The sequence below is a fragment of the Embiotoca jacksoni genome, unplaced genomic scaffold (assembly GCF_022577435.1).
Source record: "Embiotoca jacksoni isolate LCO1_2020_lvr unplaced genomic scaffold, fEmbJac1.0.p SCAF_25, whole genome shotgun sequence".
Lineage (NCBI taxonomy): Eukaryota > Metazoa > Chordata > Actinopteri > Embiotocidae > Embiotoca > Embiotoca jacksoni.
The window spans coordinates 4,535,498-4,559,676 of NW_027185376.1; the positions used below are offsets into that span (position 1 = coordinate 4,535,498).

Here is a 24,179-nt window from a genome sequence, read left to right on the forward strand (position 1 = left end):
AAGAGCAGATATTATACTGCACAAGTAGTAGAAACTAAATTAATCCTTAGATTAGAACATCATAAAACTGGAATAGTTGAAAATTATGCCATCAGATTCAACAGAACACTTTTGATGGCCATTCTACACATATTCGGCAGAATTCTTTTGTTAATGCCACTTGTTTGTACTCCGTTTTGTGAAAACTTTGGGCTCTGGTCATTGTTTTGATCAATCTTTGTATTTCAGTTTTATAAATATGTATTGTGTTACTTTACACACTTTTTTGGAAATTTTAAATGGATGTTTACTATCAGTTTTTATTCACTCTGCTTGTTGATATGTTTAAAAGAGGAAGAAAGCATGTGATACAATATTCTGACATGCTCCATAAAGTGACAGCAGGTACAATTTAGGAGCCTGTTGCTATTTGAACTAATATCATATGAACTAAGTTCTCAGAGGGTATTATGACCACATGGACTTGCGTGTCAAACGAATGAAAACAGATACAGTAATCTGTATAAAAATCACTATTAAAAAGTAACTCCATTTCATAACAGAAATGGTTTGAGACTATTCCAAGATGCTTTTATGACACAAATACTTGGTAATGTAATTTCAATCATCCTTCTTATTTGAAAATGTAATGCTGACACATATTGTCATGGCAATGTGTATAATGTTTTGCCTCATTATGACACAATAAATCAATATATCAACTTGATATAGTTTGTTTATTTACAAAAATTATTTCATGCAGGTTACATAATACATAAACTGCTCCAGATTGGTACACTCATGGAGCGTTCACTGCTTCAAAATCACCAATGTCTCAAACTTATATTAGAACAAAACAAACAAACAAACTTAAAAATACAAGTATTCACGCTTTGAAAAGAGATTTTAGTACATTTTAATTTTTAATTCTTTTGTGTAAATAAAGGCATTATGAGTCACTCACTGGGCATCTTTGGGCCACAAAGGGGAGATGTGCAGACTCTAACCAACATTACACTCGACCCATGAGACAATACATAGCAGCAGTGGGATTCTATGGCAAAGAGGCACAATACATATCAGGTTTTGGCTACACAAACAAGTAGAACACATTAATTGTGCGGATTGTCATTTCAGAGGATTCATTCATAATAATAAAATTAAATGATTAACTGCAGCTGCTTTGAACTTGTCTGCAACATGAATACACATTACATTAAAAATCACGAAGAAGTACAATGCATGTATGACAGGAAACTATCCACTGTTCAATACAAGAGTTACCAGGTTGGCCAGTGTGCTGCTGGGATCCAGTATTTTAACCAGAGGAACATTGACTCCCGTCTCCTGGAAAATCTTGTTCTGCAGAGTCATGGCTAACATCGAGTCCATCCCCAGAGCACAAAGAGCGGAGTCATCGTCCAGCTCATTGACACTTACATTTATTATGTCACTGACAATAGTCCTCATGTTCTCATGTGTAGAGGACATGTGCTGAGCTTTGGGTTCATTACGTGCATCATCTTCGAGCTCCATTTCAACTAGACCTGACAGTCGCTCTCTGAGAGACGCGTTCTGTGAAAGCACATGAATGTTTAGGTTTTTTAAGTTGAATTTGCATATCACTTGCTGGGGTCGGTTCATCAAGAGGCACAGTTTTAGTGTCTCGTGAACCTCACACACATCCATTACCATCATCCCTTTTGCCTCCAAGAACTTTTGGAAATGCTCTTTGTTGAGCAGCAGGCCGAGGTTCAAAGGACCCCAGTTGATTGTCTGTCCAGCGAGCCCGAGATTTCTCCGATAATGACAGAACGTGTCGAGGAAAGAGTTGGCCGCAGCATAGTTACACTGCGAGGCGTTGCCTATGAATGATGAGATGGAAGAGTAGCACACAAAGAAATCGAGTTTGTTGTGAAGCGTTGCATAGTGAAGATTCAGCGCACCGCTGACTTTGGGCTGCAGCACTTTTCTGAAGAGAGACTCATCAAGGGATTCAATCAGTGCATCGTGCAACACTGCAGCGCTGTGAAACACACCTCTGATAGGACAAGAAGGGAACCTTTGTCCAATTTTTGAGATGGCATCCACGAGCTGCATCGATACAGACACGTCACATTGGAGGTTTATGATCGCGACGCCGAATCTTTTCTGAAGAAGATCGATTTCAAACTGTATTTTTTCAGAGGGAATACTTCTTGACAGCGTTGCAATACAACCTCCACCATTATGGGCAATAAACTTGACCGTCTCAAGTCCCAAACCAGAGAGCCCTCCGGTTACGATATAAACACAGCTTCGTTTGAAGAGCTGTCTAGGCTCTGTAAGCAATGGGATACCCGATACTGGACGATCCAATTCTCCTCTGTCTAAAACAACTTGTCGCACTGTCTTCACTGTAAAATAGGACTCAGAATTTGCATTGGACTGAGTCTCTCTAGTGCTGGTGAACGTGTACAGCTCTCTTCCTAGACGTAGAGATAATGCATCAAAGCCCAATGTCAACAGCCAGTCGAAGATGTTCCTGTTTTGTGCTTGTAGATTAGCTCTCTGGAGTACATTAGCCACATCAAGCTTAAGTACGTGCACGTGTTCACTCTTCAATGCAAACATGCTAGCTGGGACTGAGGGTAACATGTGACTGCTGCACACAAAAATAACGTGTTTCTCGAGGCCTCCACTGTCGCACACCTGCTGCCAAGAGGGATCGAACGGCGGCAGAAAAACGATTGCATGACTTTCATCATAATGCGAAGGTGCTGTTCTGACGCGTGTCCGAGAGGAAACGTTCCAGCGTGACCTGCACGCTGTGAGAGCCAAAACTTTCATCAGAGCGGAGGCCGGGTTTGAGGAAATGATAGACAACTTTCTGTGCTGCTTTTTCACTTTCGTCAGCATCCTCTGCAGGATCTCCCATGCCAGTATGAAATAAGACACACATGGAGTCTCTTTCAGAAATAGGAGTCTCTTTGCGCTGTAGCACGCTGCTTCAGGAATCACAATCTTTGCGGTGGCAGCAACTGGATAACATGAAGCTACATGATCTCCAACTCTTAGATTACTAACATCTTTCCCAACTGCTGTGACAATGCCGCTAAAATCTAAAGCCAGAAGTTTATGATTCTGTGATGTATGCTTGTTCCAGTAAATTGTCTTGCCAAAGACCAAATGTGAGGCGGTGACGGGGAAGTAATCCGAAGAATGCATGCATATATTGGTTAGCAGAACTTCAACTGACTTCTCTTGGACAGGATTTCCATTCGCGTTAGCAGGGATAGCAGACAAGTCAGCCATTCTGTATGGATCAGCAGTCTGTAGGACAAAGTCTCTCGGATGCGTGGAGTGCATATCACCTTCACAGGAAGCTTTGTCCGCCAATGGAGTCTGTGCAATTCTTGTTGCCGATGACTGCCCTTTACCGATCCTGACCTCTTGCTGTTTGCTGGTGTCGATCACATGAGCCAGTGTTTGAATGTCGTCATTGGTCACAGAAGCGAGGTCAATCAGCTGAAAAGAAAGACCCGCCACCTCTGCTGCACAAGCCCTCGTCAAACCAGACAGAACAAAACCGGCACTGACGTGGTCCACAGTCACGTCTGTTGATCTGTACGTTACGACGCGGACAGTGCAAGAGCGTCTGCTCTCCTTCGCGGCTAAAACAATCTGGCAAAATATCTCGCAGCACGTCACCAGATAGTTTAGCATCTTCTCGGATGACAGGTGACTCACGTCCTCTACACCCCAAATGAAGAGAACATTTTCCAAATCCACATCGCTGTTTAGTGACTGAAAAACTACATTTCGAACGTGAGCCGCCTTCGGATTTTCTTCGCTCTCCACAATGATTGACTCTGGGTGGATATATGGCCTGAGTCCTTTCGCAATGCCAAGTTTATCTTCAAAAACTATTCCTTTTATTTTGCAATTTTGCAAATCTCTCTCGTTTGCAATCGCAGCTATTTCATTGTGGAAGAACAGCGACTGAGAAAGATTTGTGCAGCGGCTCAAAAATGAAATCCTCACTCCCTTAAGTTCCACCAACACGTTACCGTCTGTGGTGGAAAAGCAACCACATACATCGAGGAAGTCTGGAGTCTCTTCAGTTACTCGCATGTACATGACCATTTCCTCCTGCAGTGGTCCCGATATAGCTATACTTGCGATACCTGAAGGGAATCCCTGCTTGGCTGTGAGCTGACCCATCGCTACCACAGCAGTCATTTGCAGAAAACAGTCCAGCAGCACAGGGTGAATGAAATAGTCATGAAGATATTTCAGAAGTTCACCAGGGACTTGAACTGCTGTCACAGCTTCCTTGAACTCATTCCCAAAATGCACATCGCCCAGCTGTTTGAAAAGAGGGCCATACTCAAACCCTGCTTGAGAAAGAATGGAATAAATCTCCTTTCTCGTAAAAAACAATTTGCACCTTTGGAAGATCGTGTCAAGACAAACGGTTGATTCCTCCAACAATGGTTGGCCATCTGTGCACCTGTATGTGCCGGAGGCGTGTGTTGCGACAGAAGAATGTATTTTAAAGGAAGCCTCGTTCTCTGCATGCTCCAGTGTCACTTTCAACTGATGATGGTGTGAGTGGAGTGTAAACACGCTCTCAAATCTAACACCGAGTTGGAGCAGAGAAACGGGTTTCTTCGGCGTCAGGCTTGCCATCACCGAGGCATAAGCTAGTTCAACATAAAACGCACCCGGCACGATGGAAACGCTGTTGTTTTTATGCTCCCAAAGATATGGTGCCGTCTCCAGTGAGAGGTTGCACAGGAGCTCTTTGTTGCCCTGCTTTATTTGGGACATGAGCACGTGGGGGGAAAAAGCAGAGGACTCGTCGCCTTCTCTCAATGCTTCAAAATTCACATCTTTCTTTGGGTTGTCAAACTGATAGACTGGAAGAGCTGCGGGCAACGTCTCGCAACCCCTGTAGAGCTGACGCCAGTCAACATTAATGCCAAGTTCAAATAGTTTTGCCACTGTCGACAGGATGGTGTCACAATCTTTCTCTGGGTGGACAGAGGAAAGAACTACGGTGTCATTTCCTAGAGTCTCACATATGTTCCTTTGGAGAGCCCTACGAGGTCCAATCTCCACAAAGACTACATTTTTCGTGGACTGCTTGCCTTTCATAACGGCACGTAGGGTTTGTTCGAATAAAACAGGCTCTCGGATGTTCTTTGCCCAGTATGTGCCAGTTCCGAAAACCCCATCTGAACACTCGTCTCCCGTCACTGTTGAAAAAAGTTGGCACTCCAAGTTGTTGACATCCAAACGGCCTATGCTTCTCTCAATGTCATCAAGTACCGGATCCATAGAGTGGCTGTGATATGCTGCGGGAACATCTAAGACATGAAGGAAGAGATTCTTACCTGCAAACATGATATTCAGCCTTTCATGGAGGATGTCTACAGCATCTGCATCTCCTGACAGAGTGCACGACTGAGGGCTGTTGAAAGCAGCTACACAAATTTTCCCAGAGAAGGTTGGAAGAATTGGTAATACCTTTTCTACGTCCACATTGCCGACCACGATCATTTTCCCCCCCGTGACTTTGCTCTGGAGAGTACTGCGGTGGTACAACACTTTCACGGCATCCTCAAGGGACAAGAGGCCTGAGCAGTGAGCGGCGGCGACCTCGCCGACAGAGTGTCCGAGCATGGCGTCGGCTTTGACGCCGCAGCGCTTCAGGAGAGCGGCAATGGCAATCTGAATCGCAAACAGAAGAGGCTGGACAACATTTGGCCTGCTGAAATCAACGTCATCATACTTGCCAGCAAGCCATCTACTGATGCTGATGGTTTTATGAACCTGGAAGAGATTCTCAACTTCCCTAACCTTATCTCTGAAAACAGAAAAGTCTCTCATCAGCTGCTTGCACATCCCCTTATAGGCAACCCCGTTTCCGCAAAACACAAAGACCACCTGGAGGTCGGACCTTATCGACTCAACCTCCGTCTTCAGTGCAGATGATAGCTGGTGTTTTAAATCTGAGAGGGAGGATGTTAAGAATGCCTTCCTGTATTTGTGTTTGTAATGACTCCTTCCACACGCTGAGGTGTATGACAGTGCCTGGAGGTCAACCGTTTGATCGCTGCAAAGTCTTTGGTGGGTGTCTTTGATGGACAGGATCAGTGATTTCTCAGAGGCTGCAGATATTACAAAGAGTTGTGGACACCTTTTCGGTATCTGTTTGGTAACCGTGCTGTGGTTGTAATCTCTTAAAATCACATGTGCATTTGTGCCCCCAAACCCAAAGCTGTTGATTCCAGCTACCCTTCCCAGTGACCCGTTTGCCTCCCATCTTTTAGCTTTAGTCGGAATATTTAGATTCAGGGCCTTCACGTCAACACTGGAACTGTCTTCGGAGTAGAAGACCGAAGGAACAATGGTCGCATGCTTCATCATCAGGAGTACCTTAATGAGTCCGGCCACTCCAGCTGCAGATTCAGTGTGTCCGATGTTGCCCTTCAGAGATCCAATCTGCAAGATCTCTGAACCAGCAGGTCTGGCTTTAGCAATGACGTTCGAGATGCTTCCCGCCTCTCTGGGATCTCCAACTGGGGTTCCAGTCCCATGTGCCTCGATGTACTGCACATTTGCGATGTCACACTCGGAGTACATTCTTCGCAGCAGCTCCTCTTGTTGAACCATGGAGGGTTTGGTGATTGGAGAGACCGAGTGGCCATCTTGGTTGACCGCTGTTTTGCTGATGACACCCCATATTTTGTTGCAGTCTTTTATGGCCTTTGTACAGAAAGTCACACCATTAGCCGGCTAGTTAGCATCTCCACTATGTATGATTATTTGACATGAAATGACTGTAAAGAAAATAATCATCCACCTACATTTTTAAGAGGTTTCAGTAGTAGTACACCACAGCCCTCTCCTCTGCCATAGCCATCTGCTCTGGTGGAGAAAGGTTTGCTGGTTCCTTCAGGTGAGAGCATCTTTGCCTTGCTGAGAGCAACAAATACTCTTGGCTCTATTATACAGTTAACTCCTCCACAAAGCGCCAACTCACAGTCTCCTAGTTGAAAGGGAAACCGAGAGAGAAGCCATTTTTAAGAATCATGCAATAATTAGAGTCCCCCTCCAGCCAAAAACGTGTATTTGTTCCTACAATTGAGCGTTTGAACGTACATATTGTGCTCAGAGAGTTTAAAACTGGAGCTTGTCCGAGCTCACTGAAAATCAGATTTTAAGGGGCGGGCCTACAAGCATGATTTGTGACATCACAAATGGTTTGAAAGCTGATCTTGGCCCGATATTCAATTTACACAAATGTGTTGTGAAAACGTGAAGCCTTAAGGGTGCACCCTCACTGAGAATGGACTTGACAATTAAATACATGTTGTGTACAGCAGTAAAACTTCTGAAATAAACAATTTTTGCATACTCATAGGTTTTGGAATATTTTATGAGGGTGAAGAAGTAAATGTAGTTTTGAGAAGTAAAAAAAAAAAAGAGTATTTCTTTATGTCTTAGTACATGTCTGGAGGGGACCTTTAACTTTCTTTAAGGTAAATATAACTAATTACCTTGCTTTATAGCCTGGCAGGCTACATGTAGAGCCACCAAGGATGAGGAACAGGCACTGTCAATGGCAAACGAAGGGCCCGTGAGATTGAAGACGAATGAAATCCTGTTGGCAGCAACACTCATGGCCGTCCCAGTGCCATTGTAGTGAGTTATTGTGTTGGGATTATCATTTCTGAGCATTTCATAATCCCTGTTCATAAGACCTGAAAGCACCACAATCACAATCAAGTCGGGGTAAACCACAATAGGAGGATCATGAAATTATTCTTGGGATTTTATATATAGATCATAGTGATAGGAGTACCTATGTACACGCCAGTTCTGCTTCCACTGATGCTTTCCATAGACACTCCTGCATCTTCTAACGCCCTGTATGTGCACTGCAGGAGGAGTTTCTGCTGCGGGTCCATGAAATCAGCCTCCACCTCAGTAATGCCGAAACACTTGTAATCAAACTCATTAATCCTGGAATATATATATATATATATATATATATATATATATATATAAAATAGATCTACCAAAATTCAAACATCTCTCAAGAGAAGAAAATAACATTTACATCTGATATAATGCTTACCCTTCTATAAGAGCTGCTTTGGTTGTCTGCGTCTTTCCTGATTTGCTATCATCAGCGTCGTACCAAAACGTGGTGTCGAACCTCTCTGCTGGAATATCTCCGACACAGCTCTTTCCCTCCAACAGAACCCTCCAGAAATTGTCCAAACCCTCCCCTGAAATGAAACAGACCCCAATAACTCTGATTTGTCAGAAGGATTACTCAGAAATTACCTGCAAAAGTGTTTTAAAGATGAAGTCGTATACCTCCAGGGAAATTGCACGCAATCCCGATAACAGCTACGCCATCCTCTGCGTCCTCCATTGCTGCTTTTGAGAGGACGATGAAGCTGCTCTGGATGCTTTAGTCAAACAGTGAAATTTTGAGCCTTTCCATAGTGAAGCTTGTTGTTCAGCTCTGGTTGCTGTCAGAACTGATGCTGCTGTACTCGCACAACTCTTTATAGATGTGCCAGGTCAAAGAAAAGAAACAAGGGGACAATGTCCTGGCTTGTTGCACCTCAGCTTCATCTGGAACTAAATACTCTAATTGTAGGTTAAGATCCTTCAAAGGCAGAAGTAAATAAGCTTTTGTTCTCGTTTGCAAATGAACAAAAGAACACAGCATGCTAAGAATCCATCTAAAAAAAATAAATCAAAAATAAGAGTTTTTATTACATAGATGTTCCTAAATTAGTGACTACAACCACATTAATCTGTTTTTTGATGTGATAAAGAACACCAAATGCAGACATGCTTATGAATCAGTGAGTATTGACCGCAGCTAATAACTAATGTCAACAATATTAAAGCTGCTGCAATGAATGTTTTTGAAATATAACTTTTCTGATGTTAAAAGTGCCCCTCGCAGTGCCCTGTGGTTCTCCTCAGCTATTTAGCCCCTTTTAGTGTCTTTCAGCTCCTTGTTTTTTGTATTACAGTTTAGATTTTACTCTCATTAACCTTGTTTTCAGCTGCACCAGGTAACTGAGAAATAGTAGCTCAAATAAACTCAATGCTACCTCCCTGACACCAAACAATAGGCTGACAAAATCAGCTAGAGAACACATTGGAGCATTTAACGGTAAACACAGCTGCCCAAGAGCCTAAATTATGAAGAATGGTTTGCTGGCCAGAAATAAAACTTTAAATTAAAGCAAATGTTTCCTTAATCTGCTGGATGTATAAATATGCAACCACTAACGCATTCTACCACGTATTTATGGTGCCGTGTTTACAGCTTGTTGCAATGTCAAACAATCATGGAAGTCAGTGTTATTTAAATCGTGTGCTGTGCATGACATGAACGAGACAGATTCTTACGAGTAATCTTTATTTGAGCTTCAAGAAGGCCTTAGTCTAAAGGAAGGAACAGAAGCCCCAACCCAATCGTTTTATACGCTTACTGTATGTACACAACTCCTCATTTTTCAGTTAGTCAAGATTATGACATGAGGACCTATAACGCTACTTTCAGGAAGGAAAAAAAAAAAGAGAAAAGAAAAGACACACCTTTGGGCACTTAAATAAATAAGAACAAACAAAAACAGATCCTCAGAGGAAAAACTCTGGAGGAGTTCATCAATAAACAGCGGGATCACCTGTACCTTGCTAGAGCCAAGGTGGTACATTCTAGGAACTTTAAGGTCCTATGGTGTTTGCCGGTCTGTACAAATACGCGAGGCAAATCATAATCTGTGTCGAATCCATATGAAGCCAAATACGACCCTGATGTATAAAACTACTACAGAGGTCTTTTGCGATGAAATTACAGGACAAGGAGCCCTTAAAATAATAAAAAAAAAGAACAGTGTGCGAACTTAAAGTACACAAACTTGTTTATTTTCCTCCAATTACACTGTGAATTTATTATTTTTTTTAAATCACCGTGAAACCGACAGTTCTCTCTAAAGGAAATGTCAAATGAAAGCTGAAACGCTAAAAATGTATATATGATGGGGAAAACAAAATCATTTCGGTGTCGTCTTTACTTTTGACACCGAGAGGGACACAAACAAAATGAAATTTGAGGCCTCACAAAAGGCCCAGGCTGGATTGCACACAGCATCATATGTACATTTGATTTCGAGAGTCTAAAAACCCGAGGTATCTAGTGGTCCAGCGATTTGCCCTCCAGCACCAGCTTGATCTCTTTGGCATCCAAAGTTTCATACGTCAGCAGGGCGTCGGCGAGGTTCTTGTGCTCATTGCTGTACGTCTTCAGGATGTTTTTAGCTCGTTCGTACGAGTCCTGGACGGAAAGAGAAAGAGAGATGAATCCGAAGAATAACCTACAAAGCATCCGTTATTATCCAGCTGGGAATCGAGCGTACTGTGCCGTAATGGGGAAAAGCTCACCTTCAGTAAAACCCGGACTTCCCGTTCGATGGCTGCTTGTGTCTCGGGGCTCTGCTTGGAAATGTCACTGTAGGTCATGACACCGAGCTGCGACGAAACACATCCCCAGGTTGAATTAAAAAAAAAAAAAAAACCTCGTGTATCATCACTGCTCAGCATTACAAACAGAGAGGGGGTGATTTAAACCGTAACTCTGGTTTAGAGAAGAGCTTTTTGTGGTCTTGAGCGTCGCAGTTATTTTAGAGAACTTGAGGTTTTTTATCTCTGTGGGCTGTAATATTTATAAATAATAAATCTGAGTGCAAGAAATCAGCTACTGCAGAATTTGTTTTTAGTTTAAACAACCTCAAGCGAGAAGCAAAGGACATTCATGAGTAAAAAAAAACAAAAAAAAACCCCCAATGATCTGCAGTAAAGATTTAAATTATTTTTACCTTTTCACTCATGCCGAACCTGGTCACCATCATTTTTGCTATTTTGGTCGCACCATCAAAGTCGCTGGAGGCTCCTAAAACACACAACAGCAGGAAGAGATTGAAACTAAGACAAGTTCATCACAACGATTAAAAAAAAAAAAAGTATTATAGCAATGAAACCTACAGGATGTTCTGGATGATCAAACTTTTAAATACTACCGTCATACATTCACAGCTCAAGCATTTTATCTTGAAGAAGGGTGCCCGGTGCGAACAACACCTCAGTACTGACAGCTCACAAAGCATCCGACAAAATCAAAATCTCGCACCCGTGGTGATGAAGTCGTCGCCGAAGATGAGCTCCTCCGCGACTCGGCCGCCCATACTGACGTCCATCTGAGCCAGCAGCTGGGCGCGCGTCTCGCTCCAGCGGTCGTTCTCCGGGAGCATGGACACCTGGAGGACAGAGACGAGGCAGATTAGTTTTAGGACCTGGTTACAAAAAAAAAAAAAAAAAAAAAAAAAAAAAGCTCACATGTCCGAGAGTCGGCCCTCTTGGCATGATGGTGGCCTTATTGATGGGCATTGCATCTTTGGTGTAATAGGCAACGATGGCGTGGCCGGACTCGTGGTACGCGGTGATGGTCTTATTCTTCTTGTCTATCACAATGCTCCGCCTCTCAGGACCTGGGGCACAAAAAAAAAAAAGAAAGAACGAGAGGATTAAATGGTGCTTAAATGAAGTGTGTGTGTGTGTGTGTAATCCGTCTCATGTGACGTGTGGTGAGGGCTGCAGAGCACGTCGAAAGCGCTGTGTGTGTGTGTGTGTGTGTGTGTGTGTGTGTGTACTCACCCATGAGGATCTTGTCCTTAGCGAACTCCAGGTCCTTCATTGTGACCATCTCTTTCCCGTCCACCGCCGCCTTCAGGGCCGACTGGTTCACCAGGTTCTCCAGCTCGGCCCCCGAGAAGCCCACGGTGCCCCGGGCGATAATCTCCGCGTCGATGCCTGCAGAAGAGCGAACAGAGCGTCTTCACAAAGGCAATCACAGACAAGGGAGTCATTAACAGAAACGGCAAACAAAGATCTTCTCTGAGTCCTTGAATGCTTCTTGTCAGTTCTGGAATTTCAAATTGTTTCCGAAGATGCAAATGAAAAAACAAACAAACGTAGAAACAACAAAATATTAGTTTAAAATATCTTAAATATTCATGGGTATTTTACACCGAGACTTACTGGAGTCTACTTTGATCTTGGAGAGGTACCAGTTGAGAATTTCCGTGCGTCCTTTCACATCCGGGCGAGGCACCGTCACCTGCATGTCAAACCTCCCTGGCCGCACCAGAGCGCTGAAAAATAACAATGCAGCAGAAATGAAAAGTCCTGTTAAGATCATATACACTTCAGCTCACTTAAATTACTTCAAAAAAAAAAAAAAGAAATGTCACATCTAAATATACGTCCCTTACAAATGTCTATAAAATGAAGGTTCCTCTTCAGAAGCTGCACAAAGACCAACACCGGTAATTAAGTGCTCAAAATAAAGTTGTTAATTTGAATTGAATGTCGATTTTTAAAATAAAATTTTTAAAAAAAAGGTCCAAATGTCTGGATGAATTAAAATGATTATTCACACTAAACTCCCGTCGCTGTAGCCGAGACCGTAAAATAGAAACGGGAATGAAACAGCTGGAGGATCTGTGAGAGGAATCATGCTACGAAGAGCTGGAAGTAAAAGGCCGGAGAGTGAGCTCCCTGTCGGACCAGCCGATATCCTTCCGCACATGGAGCTGCTTATTCAGCAACTTAAATATGCTAATTAAAGCATATTTAAAAAAAAAAAAAAAAAGAAAAAAAAAGAAAGGGAATTCATCTGAAATCTAAACTTACTTATCCAAAGCTTCAGCAAAGTTTGTAGCACCAATAACGATGACCCCTTCATTTGGTTTAAATCTGTAAAAGAAACAAAAACATCGATGGTTGTTAGTGGAAGTTCTCCACAGCGTTATTGAATTCACACTGTTCAGTTCAGATAAAAACGGACCCGTCCATCTCGGCCAGCAGCTGGTTGATGGTTTGTCTCGAGTAAGGATGCATCGGAGACTCGATCCTCTTCCCGCCCACGCTGTCCAACTCGTCGATGAAGATCACACAGGGAGCGTTCGCTTTCGCCTCCTCTGCGAAAACAAAAGAAAAGAAGAAGAGCTTGTAGTTGCTTTTTGGAGTCATCTTTGAAAATCCCATTTTCTCCTCCCATCCGGCAGACTCACTGAAAAGGTTCCGGATTCGGCTCGCGCCGACGCCCACAAACATCTCGTCGAACTCGGAGCCGGAGGCGTAGTAGAAAGGGACGTCGGCCTCTCCGGCCACGGCGCGCGCCAACAGAGTCTTTCCTGTTCCCGGTGGGCCGACGAGAAGGATCCCTGAGAAAACAAGAGGAGGAAGCTAATTCGAATAAATGACGTGATCGGTATTTCTTCCACTGACAGTGAAAACAAACGCAGGAAATGAAACGGCAACCTTTAGGCAGCTTTCCGCCCAGCACGGTAAACTTCTGCGGGTTCTTGAGAAAGTCGACGACTTCTTGCAGCTCGTTCTTCGCCTCCTCGACTCCTTTGACGTGATCGAACGTCACGTTCTTCATCTGGACGGGGTCGACTGCCGAGTCGAGGCCGGACGTGGTGCGGAACCTCACTGCAAAACCCCCCCACCAAAAGAAACAGTCTGTTCGGTACGGTGTTTCTCTACAGTGGCTCGTAACGACATAGCTGCTGGTTACGATGTGCTTTACTGTCTGAGGCACATATGTGATTCTGAAAAACAACATTTATGCTGCTTTTTTTTTTTAAATTTTGTATTTATTGCTTCCAGGTACTCATATAGCACAGTTATGAAAATATAAACAACTGGTATAGATATGATATTAGTACACTGCAGTATGCACTAGAAAAGTCAGAAAAAAACTCTACATGCACACTTTAGCAGACACGCCGTTGCTTGTAAATTATACTGCGAGATACTTGTCGAACAAAAACATAGTACGAGAAATATGAGAGTTGAAAATTGAAACGCTGATTGTAATTCAACACCCCTCGGGAACGCAACAAAGTTCTGTTTTAATTACAGTGTGCATGTAGGGTTGCGATTTGACTTGCAAGCTTAGGGAGAGAATGAAAACTGAAACAAACCAGCGTCAGAAAAGGAGCCTTTACCCGAGAGAAACGGGGTTCTGGACAGGCCGTAGATACCGAGGAGGAGGAGGACCAGCAGGACCAACCTGGTTCTCCTCAGCGAGTCTGTCCACAGAAAACAGAGCAGAGACCGAGTTAGCCGTGAGATTCGGTGCAACTCGAGATAAAACTGCGGGTGCGTCTCTCCATGCGTGCCTTGTGTTCGCTGAGTGAAGGCCTGGGACCTCATGAACCCCTCGGTGAAGCCCGTCTTGAAAGCCTCCTGCTGGTTTTCTGGAAGGTTCCTCTGTTTTGTCACTTGGTCGAGCGAATGAGCCTCCGGCCCCTTTTCCCTCAACAGCAGCCCCTGTGAGCGAAAACAAAGCCTTATACTTTATAGCTTTATACAACAGCAAAAAAAAAAAAAACATTTGTTTTCCAATAACCAGCAACTGTATGTACACACAGGTACTGCAACAGATACACCCGTCACACGGCCTCAACAGTAACGTGTACCTTCATGAAAGCTGGCGTGTAGCCCTCCGACTCCACCGGGCCGTCGTAACCGGACTCCCTCCGTCTGGTCTTTGATTTCAGAGTCTTAAAACCCCGAATCTGGACCCAAACTAGGAGGAGATACACGTTAAACAAATACGAAATATAACAACGAAGTTTCACACGCTGGTCATCGTAGATTTGCAAGGTCAGCGTCTTACCGGGCAAAAACTGTAGCTCTGAGCAAACTTCTTTAAGGGGGCTGCGGTGTTGTCTGTTGAATAACGGCGAGCTGAAAACCCCCGACCTTCTGTGCGCAAACCCTGCGAGACCAATTGTGTGAAAATAAAAACTCAAGGTCTGTTTTTCATGCATAACATGTGCACGAATAGCAATACACAGTTCCATAGCAACAAGATTGTCCCGGCCGGCCACGGGCGAGCAGCTCACCGTGCTTGTTGTGGAAGAAGCTGTCCGCAGAAACGTGAGTCGTCCTCCATATCGAGGGGACGGCGGGAGGTTCTTCTGGATGCGGTTCAGGCAGCAACCTGCTGACCAGCTCGTTCAGCTGACTCACCCGGACCTCCGACAGGCCCAGATCCCTCAGACTCACGCTGGGCTGTGGTTTTCAAAAGGACAGCGACAGTCGGTTATCTCCACTTCAAGACAATCACGAGGATGACCGGCGGGTGGGAATGTGGCTTTTTAGAGCCCTTAATAAGAACTCTAGGTGACACGTCGAGCTTCTGCTGAACGCATTTAAACAAATGATCTGTGTCACTTTAAAAAAATGTATGTCAAAGTAATTCCATGATGTTATTGGCTGCAGAACCAATGTAACCTTTTCTTTTTCAGCACTGCATCCGTCATGCCGTCACTGAAGTATTACATGCATCCATCTCACCTCTTTTAGAAATGAACTGTGCTCTGGAGGGAAGTCTTTGTGAAGCGTCTGGACTGAAGCTGTGGCGGAGTTCTTCAGCGAGTGGAGGGCATTGATGAGCTGGCTGAGAGGCACGATCATCTGGGAGACACGAGGAGGGTAAAGAAACAGTCCTTCGACACAGGGCTGCAAATACTTTATTTTGCTATCGATTAATCTGTTTCCAAAAAAAAAACCAGAACAAGATGGAGCTTGAAATGTCTTGTTTTGTCTTGACCCTGCGTAAGACAGTCGATAAACATGGAATCTAGTTGGCTAAAAAAAAAAAAAAAAAAATGCCTCCCATCTTGCAATGTTAATAAAAGCGACAAAAAAAAAGGAGTAAATCCACCCCATGATTGATTCCTACACCCTCAAAAATTGAATGGCTTATATCGTGTCCCACGTTACACCTTTCCACCAAGTTTCATGAAAATCGAGCAAGTAGTTTTTCCAGTAATAGACACCCAACAAAAACACACCAGCCTCAACAAAAGCAAAAAAAAAAAAAAAAAAGACCCAAAACAATTAACCAATTATCAAAATAGTGTATAACTCGTTGCTCTTTATTTATGATGTGTACATAACAGATAAGTTATTATTGTTTCAGAGGATTTCCGTTCTGCTGGATGTTATGGGACTCTTCCAGACAAGCTCCCCCGGACAGTTACGTCAAGAGTTGGGAGACTCTGCTTGGAAATAACAAAGAGGACAGTGTGGCGTCCACCATACGTCAGATGGAGAGGAGGATGTGAGGGAGGGGTGGAGGGGAGAGGTTGCGTAACCCCGGCTCTTTGCAGATTAAATAAGCACCTTTTTTTATTTTTTTTTTAAATTGACTTTAAACCCAACCACATATTGAATAGTAAAAGTCCAACAAACAAAAACAAAAAACCTAAAATCCCGCGAGGTAATTTACTACGAGAGCGTGACGTCACCACGGGCTGATTTTTTTCGAGAGCCATCGGACGTTGATGCTAACATTAGCTCGAGCTCATTGACCCGAGAGAGAGAGAGAAAAATACTTATTGGTACGACTCCTACAACAGTTAAACTTTATAACTAATAAGATCGATACGTAGTCAGGAGGAGGGTGGAGGAGGAGGAGGGTGGAGGAGCAAACACACGTCAGTTAGCCGAGAAGAAGCTGCTTACCTGCTGAGGCTGAAACGACGTTGACAGCGAAAACATGTTTTGCCGAAAGAAGACGATATAAAATGGAGATGAAGGAGGGTCGATGTGTGAGGACCAGCCCTCTATATGTGTATAATATAAACGAACGACCGCTCCGTCCCCCGCGGAGCGATGCCCTTTTGGTTCCCCTTGTTACACAACTTTTCAGCGGCTTAGCTAATAACAGCAAATGGTTTCTCCGGCATCCGAGGTCAAATGGACTACAAAATGACGTAGGCAAGAATTACTACCGGGTACGGCTTGCGTCATTGCGTCACCCGCGGAACGGCAACTTTACGTTTATATTTAAAAAATGATGGGCATCGTTTGCCTTGAATTACAACTCGACTTGCATTTTTTTTTTTTCCCACAATGTAACTTAAAGTTTAAAATTTTTTTTTTATTTATTTGTATTTTTTTTTTTTTTACACAATGCGATTTTTCACGAGTTTGTAACTGCCTGCTCGCAATGAATAATATCAAACAATTAAATATCATTATATTCTCAAGATGTTTTTAAGAAACGACGAGACGTACAACAATCGTACATGAAACCTTAATAAAGGATTTATTTATTTATTTTTTTTTAAATTTAGCCGCATGTTTGTTTCGCTTTCGACAGGCAAGTCTTACGAACACCTAAAAAGAACGTCGCGGGACCCCCGCGAAAACAGTCGAATTCAAAATTTCAAAACAAACTCCGGAGTGTCGTTTCAACATGCGAGTGTCGAACCGGCCGGCTGTTAAACAACAACAACAACAACAACAAACCTAAATAATGGACGCGGAAGAAAAGCGCGATTCGGGGGGACGTGTGAAACCGGCGGATGTTCCTAAGCCGCCTTCGATCGACGATTTCGCCGTGTTGAAGCCCATCAGCCGCGGCGCTTTTGGCAAAGTCTACCTCGCACGGAAGAAGAGCAACGCGCGGCTGTACGCCGTCAAGGTCGGTCGTTTTTCGGTCTCCTGGCCAAACTCCTGCGTGTTCAAAACGGAGCTCTCGTCTCAGCTGAAAAGTGTTCTTTATTGTCTTCCTGTAGGTGATGAAGAAAGCGGACATGGTTGATAAAAACATGACGGGCCAGATGAAGGCGGAGAGAGACGCGCTCGCTTTGAGCAAAAGTCCCTTCGTGGTTCACCTGTTTTACTCCCTTCAGACGGCCACCAAGATCTACCTGGTACCGGTTTAAAGACGTGCACCAAACACTTTTACTTTCATTTAGTGTTATTCTATTTTTTTTATTTGTCTGAAATGTGCATTTTTATTTATTTATATCTGTATAAACATGGGCGAAATGTACATTTACTGCGCTTAAGTACAAATTTCAGGTATTTGTAGATCCACTTGCAGTATTTCCATTTGAAGAAACTTCATACTTGTACTCCGCTGAATCTCAGAGGCAAAATATAGTACTTTTTACTCCAAATTACTTCTTACTTTTAACGTTACGGTTTTTTTTCATACCCTTTCTGTCCAGTAAAAAAAAAAACCTCCAAATTTGGTGATGAATTTTTTTATTTTTTTGTGTGTGGATAGACCGAATACTACTTGCATACTTTTTACTTAAGGTTTTGAATGCGAGACTTTTACTCGTGCTGGAGTATTTTCATGAATCTTCATATTCTTTTCACTCGCAGGTGATGGAGTACCTCATTGGCGGAGATGTGAAATCTCTCCTTCACATCTACGGTTATTTTGACCAGGATATGGCTGTAAAATTCGCCTCAGAAGTCGCACTGGCTTTGGACTACCTCCACCGTCACGGGATCATCCACAGGTACTTTGAAATATTTAGGTGTTATTAAATGTGTATTATGTTGTGACCTCACCAGAACTTTTTTTTTTTTTTTTTTAGGGACCTGAAGCCGGACAACATGCTCCTATCCGACGAAGGTCACGTCAAACTGACGGACTTCGGCCTTTCTAAAGTCAAACTTGACAGAGGTGCGAATCCCCTGAAGCTTGAACGTGTTACGAGCATCGCAATGAGCAATATTAGTGTTATTAATTTCATCTGTGCGCTTTCTCGATCAGAGCTGAGTCTCACGGACATCCTCACTACTCCGTCCTTGGCCAAACAAAAAACGGATTACTTCCGCACGCCGGGTCAAGTCCTCTCCTTAATCAGCTCCCTCGGATTCGTAAGTGATTTGACATATTTTCACACGAGAAGATGTTCGATTTGCATAGTTTGTGTTGCGCCAACGACTTTGCTTTACTTCCTTTTAAACGCAGAATACGCCTGCGGGTGAAGGCAAGCGTCACTGCAGTGTGTCCGCTGCCTCCAGCCCGGTGACCTGCGGCAAAATAAAACCGAAGAACAACTCTCTCGGTTCTCCGGTGATGAAGAAAAGCGACGAGCCGTTTTCTCCGGCTCCCTACCTGTGGAAAATGGGTACGGTCGCGGTGGACATGCCGAGACATTTAAAGCGCCGTGTCGCTTCCGGGCGAGGTCCCGGTAATGATGTCGAATACACGCAACTGTTTTTTTTGATTTGTCTTCGTAGGTCCTAACAGCATGTTCAGTCCCCATAAGCTGGCCAAAAACCTGACTCCCACTTTGCTGAAGAGCAGAAAGAGGTTCGAGACGATGAGCGCCGGCAGCACCACCGACACCGAGGGAGGCATCAGTCCGCTGTGGGAGTTTGAGGAGGTCAGTGATCGTCCTTTATGGACTATTCAATAACTTCAAAATTTTGACCAGAAGTGTCCCGACTGCCCCCAAATCTTAATTTAAATCAAATTATGCATCAAAGTCATGTTTTTTTTTTTTTTTTTTCCCCCCCCTTCTAAAAGAATGCAGTCAATACGCCCTCTTGTACTAATCTCTCGGATTAGCTCGCGGATGGCTGTGATCTTGTTTTTCCCGTTTTTACTTTCTCCCTCAGAAAGAAAATGAACACGTCAATGAGCAGAAGCGGAGAGGGCGGTCGGAGTCCAGCAGGCCCAAACAGGACTGCGTTCCCACGAAGCCCTGCGCCTCCGTCTTCTCGGGCGACGCCACCGGCGGCCCGTCCAAAAAGTCCAATCAAGGCGATCTCGCGGATAAAAGGCCTCGTCCCAACGAACCGGAATCCGCGACGGGCGCCTGTCGGCCCGCAGCGCCCCCATCCGCGAAGAGGACATTTTCAGATGTCGAAGGAAGTCCGGAGCCGCTGCAGATGCGAGCCAAGAAGAGGGACGCGGACTACGAGAGGTTCTACCAGATTCCGGACGAGGCGGCGGCGTTTCGCACCGGCCTCACCGGAACATTCTCCACCGTCCAAATCGGCGACTTCGTGGCCTCGACGGAGGGCGTCGGGGCCGGCGAAGACCGCGTCCCCAAACGCTCCAGTCCCGTCCCCGCGGACAGAAGTCTGTTTGGCGAGCTGGAAGAGGCGGCGGAGGACGTGTTTGAAGACGGCGCCAAAGACTTGTCGCATTTGAGCTTCCCGTCACCGCTGGCCGGGAACAGTCACATTTTCAGGAGCTTGTGCCTCGACTCCGACGGGTCGATGCACGAAACGTCCCTCACCATCGAGAGCCGGGCGAGCGAGCCCTCCGGACGCGCGCACTCGGCGTGCTGCGAGGAGCGAGAGGAGGTGACCGACTCGCCCGTCGGCGAATCGCTCCCGCGGACTCCCTCCGCCGTGGCCGAAACGCCGAAACTCGGTCACTTCAGGCGGCGGGGCGAATCTCGGGGTTCCTGTCCGTCCCCCTCGTTCCTCAAGCCGCGGAACGTCGTCGCCTTCCGCAGCTACTGCAGCTCCATCGACCGCTCCAACGCGTCGGCGGTGTCCCGGTTCAGCGTCGGGTCCACGGAGGCCGTGGACACGTCCGCCGCGGACACGTCCGCCATGGACACGTCCACCATGGACACGTCCGCTGCGGCTTTTCATCACTCCGCGTCTGGCAACGCCACGCCGGTGCAGAGACGACCCGACTCCAACAACTCTCCCTGTCAGGTAGGCGCCACGACTCTGACCCGTGTAGTGCAGCAAATTTCAACAGGTTAGGTTAGGTTAGGTTAGGTTAGGTTAGGTAGTTACTTTATTAATCCCCGAAGGGAAATTTTTTTTAATAATAATAATAGAATCATAGAAAAGCAATAAAATAGCAGTAAAAAATATAAAATATAAAATGCACAGTATATGCGCAGGGTAGTGCTGTGTGACATATAATAACTGTTCGCTATTAAGAATTGATGTAATAAGTACTTTTGTGCAGCTGCAGCCTCCCCAGAGGCCTCAATGTGAAAATCCTTTAGATCTGTGGCCCCGCCCCCTTTCCTCTAGCCATTAGCCGAGATGTCGGCCATTGAGTGCCGAAAGTGTTTCGCAAGTATTTATTTATTTATTTATTTTTTTTGGACCGTTTTGAGTGCATCATCCTGGTGCTTGAAGTGCTCTGCATGTTTCCGTACTTGACGGCACTCATTTGGAATCGACGGTACCAAAGAAAGCGCGTGAATTAAAGTTATCAGAGTCACGTTTCTACTTTACGTGAACGTTTTTCTTCACATACTGCAAATCTTGCAGGTCCCTCGAGTGGAAGTTTGGTACATTCGCGGTCCTGAATCGTTGTCCTAGCGCCACCATGTGGTGGACGTACAATTTTTTTTTTTAATGCATGTTGTCCCCTTTTTTTTAATTTATTTTATTTTTTTTAATTTCCTCCTCTCGTCAGACTCCTCAGCCCATGTCGACCTCTCACACCCCGTTCAGGACTCCGAAGAGCGTCCGGCGGGGTGCGCTGCCCGTCGAGGGTGCGCCCATCCTGGGGACCCCGGACTACTTGGCCCCAGAGCTGCTTCTGAGACAACCGCACGGTGAGAGAGGGGGAAACTCAAAAGCCCCCCGCGACGACTCCGGTCTTGTGATGAAAACCCCATTTTTGTTGACCTTGTAGCTCTGATGACGAGGCGTTTTTTTTTTTTCTTTTTAGTTTCAGGAAGTGGTCAGTGTGGTAAGTTTTCACTGTGAAGCTGTTGCCTGCATGTTCACCCGGCCTGCTAATACGCTAGAGGAAATGAGCTGATCCCCTCCTCCCCTCCTCCCCCTCACCTCCATCCATTTCCCTCTTCCCCCCCCCCTCCTGTTTCTGACCTTTTGGATTGGGTGAACAAGCTGCGGGCCTGATTGGAGGGAAGGCGACGGAGGTTTACGTGTGCGATTGCAAAATTGTTTTAATAGTGTTTTTTTTGGTTGTTTTTTTTTTTAACTGCAGGAGAATCAGATTTGTTGATCTCCTTTTTTTCTGCACTTAAAATCCTGGGAAATCTTTTTTTTAATTTTTAAAAAAAAAAATTTTTGTTGACATTTTGCCGCCGACACCTCACGAAACCCCCCCCCCCCCCCCCCATCGATCTGACGTCACGTTTTCCCGTCGTTTGCCATTTTTAAAATTTTTTTTTGCAGCGTCGATTGCCGCAGCGTCGATCTGTTTGACGCGAGTGACGACGCGGCGTCTCGGGCCGTCCGTCGTAACCGGAGCCAAAATCTGCCCGTTAAAGCGAGAATAATAAAAAAAAAAACGGACGGCTCCCGTAAAATATGAAATTCCTGAAGATTCTCCCGAGTTTTCCCCGCGCGCTCCCGAAAACCGAACGCCCGCCGGTCGTCCTCGGGTCTCAACGGCGGCTCCCGCTTCTGCCGCTGCGGTACACTCGGGGCACGCTTTAACAGGAGGACTGAGCTGTTTGAAGCCGGCGGCTGAATTAAAAAAATTTTTTAACTTGTTTTTGTTTTCTTTTCTTTTTTTGCCCCCCCCCCCCCCAAAAAAAAAACCAGACTGCATGGTGGATTGGTGGGCGCTCGGCGTGTGTCTTTTCGAGTTCCTCACAGGCGTCCCGCCGTTCAACGACGACGCGCCCCAGCTGGTCTTCCAGAACATTCTCAACAGAGGTCGGTTTTGGGTTTTTCGGCGCCCGCAAACGAACACGCGTTCCGTTTCTTTTCTTCCCGCCTCACTTTGTCGACCGTTTTCAGATATCCCCTGGCCCGAGGGAGGGGAGGAACTGTCCGTAAACTCAAGGGACGCCATTGAAATCCTGCTGAACATGGACATGACGAGACGGGCCGGTTTAAAGGGTGAGGGAAAAAAAAAAAAGTCCCCCAAAATGTTTGAAGAAAAACGTGTCCCTCAGATTAGTAAAGGTGTAAATGTGTAATTATTCCGCTTTCAAAGGCCTAAAAACGACTTGACCTGTGTCTTATTGTATTTATTGTCGTTTTCTGACTTGTGTACTTAAGTTACACCAAAAGTTTACAACAATGTTCAAACATCCAAAAATTCCAATCTTCAAGCCATCAAGTTATATTTGATGTGAAATGATTTTTCTAATGCTGTTAAAGTTTTTTTTTTTTTTTTTTAACATTCTTAAGCCAATCAAACCTCCTGCATATTTTATTATTTATTATTATTATTAGCTGTAATCAGAATATGACCTGCAGCAATGAGGCGCAGAAGAGCGTGACATAAAAATGGTCTTATTTTTAAGTTCATCGCTTCTTTTTGATTTTAAACCAACTGGATGTTTGTAGGACATTTAAATAATAATAATAATAATAATTAAAAAAAAGGGGGTGTTAAAAAGGGGGGTTGTTGTTTTGTCTTTTGCCTCCGCCAGAACTGAAGTGCCACCCGCTGTTTGACGGCCTGGACTGGGACAACCTTCAGAACCAGCCGATGCCTTTCATACCTCAGCCGGAGGACGAAACCGACACCTCGTACTTCGACGCAAGAAACAACGCCCAGCACATCTCCGTGTCCGGTTTCAGTCTGTAGAGTTCGCGCTCGCGACGTCGTTTTATTGACGAAGCGCTCGAGCGGATCCATTTTGCCGTCCGCGTTCAAAAATCGCACAAATACACCAAAACGAAGTGGATTTGGATTTACTTTTCTCTGTTCGCGATTGTTGTGATATTTCCTCTTTTTTTTTGTTTTTGTTTTAAAACAACATTTTACATATGTGCAAATCACCGGTTAGATAGTTACAAGTAGGCTCCGCAGAAAGTGCATTTCTTTTAAAACGTCGCATTTCTATGTTTTATAGTTATGTCTCTTAAATTGGGTTCCTTTACCGGCAAAATACTTGTTTGCCACTTCGTTATCTGCTGCTGCTTTATTATGTTCTATTAACGTTAACTCTACATGCAGATAGGATTTTTTTTTTTTTTTTCAGAAAAAGGAATTGGGAATTTCTCTTCGAAGGGTACAAACCTGCTGAGGAAAAAAAACCAACCTACTAATATATTCATAAATAATGTATTTTATCTGTAAATCGTGTTGATTTTGTGTCGGCTGTTGTTTTTAGTGAGGAGTGTCACTTTCTATTCCGACAGGTCTGTTTTGGCTGCTTTTTAATGTCGTTTTTCCATTTGTTATTTGGATGCGATTTCCTTTCCGTTTTGTCTACACTACTAGTTCATTCGCTCTACTTGAGAACTTTTATCTCCTTTACTCTAAGAAAAAAAAAAAAGAAAAGAAGGAAAGTACAAATAAAATGTGTTCGTAACGTGATGTTCTTTGTGCCTTTTTTCCTCCCCGAGCAGTTGTTTGAGCAAGTGCATTTGGATTT

General features: G+C 44.5%; 3 protein-coding genes across 5 annotated transcripts; 1 reads left to right on the top strand and 2 right to left on the bottom strand.

The window, feature by feature from the left end:
- Window positions 1-1,236: 1,236 nt before the first annotated feature.
- Window positions 1,237-8,410, bottom strand: pks1 (polyketide synthase 1). The gene is made up of 6 exons (XM_069159708.1): window positions 8,353-8,410; window positions 8,108-8,261; window positions 7,832-7,992; window positions 7,527-7,730; window positions 6,834-7,015; window positions 1,237-6,732 (listed from the first exon to the last, which is right to left on the bottom strand). The coding sequence occupies exons 1-6, from the start codon at window positions 8,408-8,410 to the stop codon at window positions 1,237-1,239; spliced, it is 6,255 nt and encodes a 2,084-aa protein (XP_069015809.1).
- Window positions 8,411-9,401: 991 nt separating this feature from the next.
- LOC138204441 (ATP-dependent zinc metalloprotease YME1L1-like) lies at window positions 9,402-16,688 on the bottom strand. Of its 2 annotated transcripts, none has more exons than XM_069159711.1 (18): window positions 16,603-16,688; window positions 15,430-15,549; window positions 14,976-15,144; window positions 14,747-14,848; window positions 14,547-14,656; window positions 14,247-14,397; window positions 14,073-14,156; window positions 13,381-13,554; window positions 13,131-13,283; window positions 12,905-13,037; window positions 12,751-12,813; window positions 12,097-12,209; window positions 11,713-11,868; window positions 11,395-11,546; window positions 11,189-11,315; window positions 10,878-10,951; window positions 10,444-10,530; window positions 9,402-10,336 (listed from the first exon to the last, which is right to left on the bottom strand). In XM_069159711.1, the coding sequence occupies exons 1-18, from the start codon at window positions 16,636-16,638 to the stop codon at window positions 10,196-10,198; spliced, it is 2,145 nt and encodes a 714-aa protein (XP_069015812.1). In that variant the 5' UTR covers window positions 16,639-16,688; the 3' UTR covers window positions 9,402-10,195. The 2 variants fall into 2 exon arrangements, with proteins under 2 accessions (XP_069015812.1, XP_069015811.1); XM_069159710.1 differs by having other exon boundaries at window positions 14,049-14,156.
- A 241-nt stretch (window positions 16,689-16,929) lies between these two features.
- On the top strand, window positions 16,930-24,123 carry mastl (microtubule associated serine/threonine kinase-like). 2 transcript variants are annotated; one of them, XM_069159709.1, is made up of 12 exons: window positions 16,930-17,566; window positions 17,661-17,798; window positions 18,259-18,398; window positions 18,477-18,565; window positions 18,656-18,762; window positions 18,857-19,016; window positions 19,129-19,274; window positions 19,510-20,565; window positions 21,287-21,428; window positions 22,390-22,503; window positions 22,588-22,689; window positions 23,229-24,123. In XM_069159709.1, exons 1-12 carry the CDS (start codon window positions 17,399-17,401, stop codon window positions 23,384-23,386), a joined length of 2,520 nt encoding a protein of 839 aa, XP_069015810.1. In that variant the 5' UTR covers window positions 16,930-17,398; the 3' UTR covers window positions 23,387-24,123. The 2 variants fall into 2 exon arrangements, 1 of the variants encoding a protein (XP_069015810.1); XR_011178797.1 differs by lacking the exon at window positions 21,287-21,428 and having other exon boundaries at window positions 23,229-23,317.
- The last annotated feature ends 56 nt before the right edge of the window (window positions 24,124-24,179 follow it).

Bases quoted from the DNA above. Each gene is read 5' to 3' on its own strand.
- pks1 (XM_069159708.1), bottom strand. From the start codon at position 8,410: ATGGAGGACGCAGAGGATGGCGTAGCTGTTATCGGGATTGCGTGCAAT. The intron at 7,993-8,107 runs GTAAGCATTATA...TATATATTCCAG, and splicing joins AAAGCAGCTCTTATAGAAGG to GATTAATGAGTTTGATTACA. The intron at 7,731-7,831 runs GTACTCCTATCA...TGGTGCTTTCAG, and splicing joins CAGAACTGGCGTGTACATAG to GTCTTATGAACAGGGATTAT.
- LOC138204441 (XM_069159710.1), bottom strand. From the start codon at position 16,638: ATGTTTTCGCTGTCAACGTCGTTTCAGCCTCAGCAG. The intron at 13,555-14,048 runs GTTTGTTTCAGT...GGGGTTTTGCAG, and splicing joins AGGCTCCTTTTCTGACGCTG to TGAGGTTCCGCACCACGTCC. The intron at 13,038-13,130 runs GTGAGTCTGCCG...TTGTTTTCGCAG, and splicing joins CCGAATCCGGAACCTTTTCA to AGGAGGCGAAAGCGAACGCT.
- mastl (XM_069159709.1), top strand. From the start codon at position 17,399: ATGGACGCGGAAGAAAAGCGCGATTCGGGGGGACGTGTGAAACCGGCG. The intron at 19,017-19,128 runs GTACGGTCGCGG...TTGTCTTCGTAG, and splicing joins TCCCTACCTGTGGAAAATGG to GTCCTAACAGCATGTTCAGT. The intron at 22,690-23,228 runs GTGAGGGAAAAA...TGCCTCCGCCAG, and splicing joins GAGACGGGCCGGTTTAAAGG to AACTGAAGTGCCACCCGCTG.